The sequence below is a fragment of the Ictidomys tridecemlineatus genome, chromosome 4, assembly GCF_052094955.1.
Source record: "Ictidomys tridecemlineatus isolate mIctTri1 chromosome 4, mIctTri1.hap1, whole genome shotgun sequence".
Classification (NCBI taxonomy): Eukaryota; Metazoa; Chordata; class Mammalia; order Rodentia; family Sciuridae; genus Ictidomys; species Ictidomys tridecemlineatus.
The window spans coordinates 49586335-49592334 of NC_135480.1; the positions used below are offsets into that span (position 1 = coordinate 49586335).

Consider the following 6000-nt stretch of genomic DNA (forward strand, 5'->3'; position numbering starts at 1 on the left):
TTGAATGTCAATCCCAAACTCAAGTATGGTATAAAGTCAAGGAAGTTTGTAAAGAGAATCTTACAGATTGAGGACTAGCAATAGTTGACAGTTTTTAAATAAGATTTTAAAAATCCACACAAAAATACTCCAAAATTTTAGACCCAAATGTTCTAGCATTACACAAACCATCCCAAAAGAGAGAAGGCCCATAAAGTTTCCTAGTTTCAGATGTATACAGTGATTGCAATTCAACAGGGTCTAAATTAGGTATCTGTCCAAAAACCCAACCCCGAAACATTCAGGGCTAGGATAGACCTGAAATGCTTGATTTTATCACCTTGATGAATATGAAAGAATAAAATATATCACAGGTACTGTTCAAACACGATTTAGAATCTTATTTAAATACCACAAGGAAAATGCACTATGCAGCTTTAAAAGATTATGCCAGCCATCAGTCCCCAAGCAGCCCAACAGCAGAGCCCAAGTTTGTCAAAGGGGGATAAGCTTACAATATATTTTTCTTGCTGAGTTCAGAAGTAGGACATTAACAGGCTGCAGTTCCAGTCACTGAACTCCAAAGGCAAACTGTAATGCCTGCATTAACAGAAAGAATGACTGATTTTTTTTTTTTCAGAGAAAGCTGGACACTTGCTTTAGCCAGTATTTTCAATCCTTTGGAGAAAACAGACCCTAAAAGTTTTATCACAAAACAGATTACACACACAGTTTTAGCTCAGAAATACACACATATACATATCTATTTTTTTTCTTTTTTCCTAATTTCTTTATTCGGAACAAAATAAAATGCCAATATAAAAGCTTAATAGTGTTATCAACCTACAATCTATGCATGAATATGACCATTTTTTTTTTAAGTTCACCAGGTCATACAGTTATTTGTATGAGTGATAAGGCATCACAATTTCCATTTGCAAGTAGTATAATTATGCTCACAATTAACACATAACAACACATGAGATTAGAGAGAAAACTAATCTTACAAATGTACAGGCTCTTGTATGACCGCCATATATGAGAGACCAATCCATTTCTTAAGGAAGCAACCTGCTAATGCTGTTAATGACACAGCTCATTTCTTCAAAGGCCCATCTAATATTTTGGATCTACATTCTCTTAACTGTTCATGTTACACACTTTTCTACTGAAAATATGACAGCAAGTATGATTGATCTAGACCCAAATGATTCACTACAAGTATATGTCTCCCAATTTTTCCCATTTAAAAAAAAAAAAAAAACAAAACCCTCTTCTACTTGCTGCTCTGTAGTCAGAAACAACAAACTCAAAACTGTTTGTAAATTGCTGGAGCTCAGACAGAAAAAAACTTAAAACATTTTTTCTTCATGGCTTATGTGTCTTCTTAAATAGAAGGGGACACCAGCTTCCAAACTAAGTATATGGATATATAATTCCTGCTGTATTCAGCAAATGGCGGGAGGAAATGAGGAGAGGAGGAGAAAGCTGCCTCCCCAGTCTACCCTCCCAAGCCCACTCTCATGTGTAATTAGTTTGCTGCTGGGACCTAGGCACACACTGTCCCATAGTGCAAGGCAGAGCTTCTCAGTGAGAGATGCATTTCAGTCTGGCGCAAATAAGCTAGGATGTTCTCCTTCAAATTAAATTTTATTATCTATACATCTTCGGTGAGTCCTGGGGTTTTGGGAGGGAAATTAAAAAAAAAAAAAAACTAATAATCTCTGACATATCCCCTAAAGTTTACTTATAAAGGATCACACAGAAAAGGAATCTACCCAGATTCTTTCCTATAATTTTTTTTTACTCTTTTTTCCAAATCAAAGTGTCATGTCAGTTTTGTTCAAACTCATTTTAAAAAGTAAAAAGTATTCTAGTATTTCCCTAAAACTGCAGATCAAATAATACTTGTCATTAAAGTAAATGTAAAATGGTCTACCTTGGCACATCAGCAAAAACCAGTAATGGATACAGCTTATCAGTTCATTTTTTAATACCAACAACAAATAAAAGAATTGTAAACTCTGTTAAAAACCTGAAACCTAAGAGCTCAACACAGAGTTGCACACACAAAGAAATACTAAACAAAAATATCTGTGACCATTTATGGAAATAGTGAGATTAGAAAAATAAGCCTTTCTCCCCAAAATAATCAAAAATTCAAAACCTTACTGTTGACAAAGGTTCAACAAAACCCATTTGTCTTTCTGGAGTCACTTTGTAATTAGTTCTACTACTTCCTTCTAAAGAGGAAAGATTCTTACTAAAGTTGAACCTAAGTCTGGCCCTTATAAAGCATTCAGTAGTGCTTGGACCCAAATCCAACAGTGACAGGATAAACCACCCAGCACAACTTGAAGACTATTTCCCAACCATTGCCTCACAGTACCCTGGCAGAGAAGCCCCCTTCTGAAGAGACCATCAGGATAGGCTGCAGAGAAAGGAGCCCACTCCCAGCTTTGACAATGCAGTTGATGATACTGGTACTTTAAAGAAAAGGATTTGTCCTTGCTAGTAACCACCTGCAGGCACTGAGCAAACCCCAATCAGACCCCAAACTTCCAAAAACAATCAAGGTGGTAAGTGGGGAGAAATAAGTGGTTGTCCTGGACAGTCTGCCCCTTTGCTGAATCTGTAGCAATTTAAAAAAAAAAAAAAAATTCTCACTATTTTGAAATTTGATAGGCTTTACAGACCTTTATGTCTCAGGACCTGGGCTCCCCTCCCAGGCACTGTTTTTAAACCCGGCCTTTTACATTCCCAGTTCCTGGAACATCATCTGTCTGTTTCCAGTGCTCGCTGAGGTCAATTTTCATTTCTGCAAATCACAGGCAGCCACTTGCTTCTAAGAAGTTAACAAGCCTCCTGAGAAACGCCGGTGGCTGGTATTTCATTGTTTCATAAATATTTTTATACAGTGACACCATTCAACTTTAAATAAATCTTTAAAAAGAAGGACAATTAAAGAGCGAAGAAAATTCTGATCTGGGTTTTATTTTCGTGGTAGGAAGACAAGGGAGATATAAACCCCTCATTGTTTTAGACTCCTTAAAAATGTTGCTCGGGTTTTTTTCTTAAAAAAATATACTGTTAAAAAAAAAAAAAAAAGGACACTCACAGAAGTTGAACTTTCTTTAAAGCGGGCCTCTGGACTTTTGAAAACAAGTGTTGCTGCTACGAACAAAGGCTAAAAGTGTACCCTGATTTTCTTTCCCTCCTGGGGATTATTTCTCTTCCAATAAACAAACAAATCCCCCAGTATTTCCTACCAAAGGGAAGTTTTCCAGGGAGAGTCTCCTCCTGGGTTTGGTGGTAACAGCGACTCAGTCTTTTTTGGACACAATGTTTCTGCTGACTCCTGAAAATTTTCCACTTGAATGTGCAATGAAGCGGCGGCGGCAGCGGCGGCGGCAGCAACAGTCCTGGAGAGGCGGTAAAGACGACCGTGCCCTCTTTCATCTTTGGGAAGAAGGAACGAAGCCCCCAGCCGCAGCACTCGTCGTCGCGGTCCCCAGACGGGCCTCAGAGGGCCGCGGCGCAGTGGGGGCGGTCTGGAGGTGGCACGGGGGTCTCAGGCCGGCTCCGAGGCGACGGCAGTTCTCCCCGCCCGCGCTCGCTCCGAACTTCTGGCTTCTCGGCGAACACCGTGAAAAGAGCCCGAGGGTGTGTGCGTGTGCGCGTGCCGGCGGCTGGAGAGGGGACGTGGGGGGCGCGACGCCGCCGGCCGGGAGCCTCCGGGGCCGCCGCCGGGGGCCGCCTGTTGCCGCGCGGGCTCCCAGCGCGCGGCCCAAGTTGGCGTCCCGGCAACTCGCCCAGCGGCGCCCGGCGGCTCACCTAGGAGGGGGCGCGGGGAGGCGGGTGCGGAGACCGGCGGCGGCTCGCCGCGGGTTCACACAAAGCACAGCCCGCAGAGAAAGAGCCGCTCGCGCGGGACGAGCCACCAGCCCCCGCCACCCGGCGCCCCGCGCGCCCCGCACCCCTGCATCCGCCCCGCGCGCCAACTTACCTCGAACACTGGAGCCGCCGCAGCGCCCGGGGAGTCCAAAGCAAACTTCGGCGCCGCTTCCCCCGTCCTCCGCTCGGTGCTCCCTCCCTGGCTCCCGATCCCCGAGCCGGGCCACCCCACCCCTGCCTAGCACCGCTCCTGCCCCGGGGCCGGCTGGGTGCGCTTGGCTGCTGCCCGCGCTCCGGGCAAAGGTGGACGGGGGGTGGGGGGGGCGTCACTGCATGGCCTGTCCCCGGAACCGGCCGCCCCGGGCCCGGGCCCCGCCGCGCGGACTGGCCCGCAGGGTGGAAGCGAGTCTGCAAAGTGCTTGGTGGGCGCCCGCGGCGGGCGGCGGGGCCGCGGCGGCGGCTGCAGAGGCTCGGCTCGGCTCGGGCGGCGCGGCGCAGCGCGAGCGATGCTAAGAATGTTCGGAATGAGGACAGGAATGAAATGAACGCCAGGACCGAACTCGCTCCGGAGGGGTGGGGCCTCGGTGACGTCATGCGGCCTGCCGCCCGGGGCCGGAGGCGGGGCCTGCCGCCGCCGGTGACGTCATGGGGATTCGGGGCGGGCCCGGCGGGGCCGCCCTGCCGTTGGGGCGCGGGCTCCCCCCGGAGGGACAGCAGGGCGGAGTCTCGCGCCCACCGGGAAACGGGGCGCGCGCGGGAGCCGCCCTCCCCCTCCCGGGGCGGACTCCGGGCTTTGTCCCGGGCTGGGGCGGGGCGGAGGGAGCAGGACGGCTTGGAGGTGCTGGTCGTCGCGCACCGAGCTCCAGCAGCCGGGGTTCCCTCCGGAAAGCGGGCGCCGAGGCCCCGGCTGCGCGCGCGGTACCTTTTGTGCCTTAGTTTCCCTCATTCCGGGTGCAGAAGCTCTGGCTCTCGGGCTGAGCGATCCAGGACTCACGGAAGACTGCAAGTGTAGAGAAGTTCTTTTCTGGAAATTGAGCTTGTTGCTGTGGAGCGCGGGGGACGCCTACCCCGGGCGGTATTCCCAGCCTGCCATTTTCCTCGGCTCGCCCTTTCGCTTTATAAAAGTTCTCGGCTCTAGCGCAGGTCAAAGACTGCCCTGCTGTCGGGAAGGGGAATCTTTGGCGTAGCAGAGAAGGATAATTACAGAGTTCATAATGATCCCTGTGCTAACATGGTCTTCAAGTCACTCAAGAAGTTATGTTTCACTTATCCATGTGGGTTGTACTTTTCAGAATATTGGGTCCAGGGGGAAAAAAAAATCCTAAACTGTGTCGTATGCTTCATCTGGCAACTTCATGGCGTCATGGCAATTTCATGCATCCCCGGCATCCCATTCTTTGTGAAGAAAGTTAATTTCAATAATAAAAGTTATTTTAACATGGCTTCTGGCAATAGTGACGCTGGTTTGATAAAACAGAAATGGGTAAAGTTGACTTAAGGTGGACTGAACTGTCTAAAGTTTGGGGGAGATGAAATCTGCAATTTCAATATAAATTCCTACATTGTAGACCTCGTTCCTTCTAGACACTTGGCTTTCTTTTCCAGTTGGGGCTTCAGGATAAGTAATTGTGCTTGTTTTGTGCCTCAGGAACCCCTAAATATGGATCAGTAAGGAATCCGAATGTTACTCACTGCAGCACATTTTCTACAAAATGTAAATTTTATGCATTTTTAATTTTAACTTATGTCAAAGTAATTGAAGAGTCACATGCAGTTGTAAAAGATAATACAAATTATTAAAATAATTTTTAATAATTTATTATTAAATTATTAAAATGTTGCCCAACAAGGGTGAGGCCCTGGGTTCAAACTCCCAGTACCCCCCCCCAAAAAAAAAGAAAGAAAAGGTACAAAGAAATCCTTCTTTTCATTATGCCCAGTTCTCCCCAACCTCATGTCTTCCAAAACTATAATATCACAAGCAGGATTTGACATTATACAACACCCACCAATCTTATTCAGATCTGTCCAGTTTGCCTGTTCTCATTTTTGTGTGCTTCTGTTTTGTTCCTTACAATTTGCTCACCACAGTCAATCCATGCACATTTTATCTCCAGTTTATATACA

General features: G+C 47.0%; 1 protein-coding gene across 8 annotated transcripts in view; it reads right to left on the reverse strand.

Annotated features, from left to right (window-relative positions):
• Tead1 (TEA domain transcription factor 1) overlaps positions 1-4983 on the reverse strand; it is a 254028-nt gene extending 249045 nt beyond the window's left edge. For 3 of the 8 annotated variants that reach the window (XM_021727347.3, XM_078046466.1, XM_021727346.3), the window contains exon 1: positions 4796-4982. In XM_021727347.3, coding sequence (XP_021583022.2) covers positions 4796-4819 — 24 coding nt within the window. In that variant the 5' untranslated portion in view covers positions 4820-4982. Of the gene's footprint in view, positions 1-3248; positions 3402-3985; positions 4119-4795 lie in introns of those variants that run through there. The other 5 variants (XM_078046470.1, XM_021727351.3, XM_078046468.1 and 2 more) reach the window with 4 other exon arrangements.
• Between the last annotated feature and the right edge of the window lie 1017 nt (positions 4984-6000).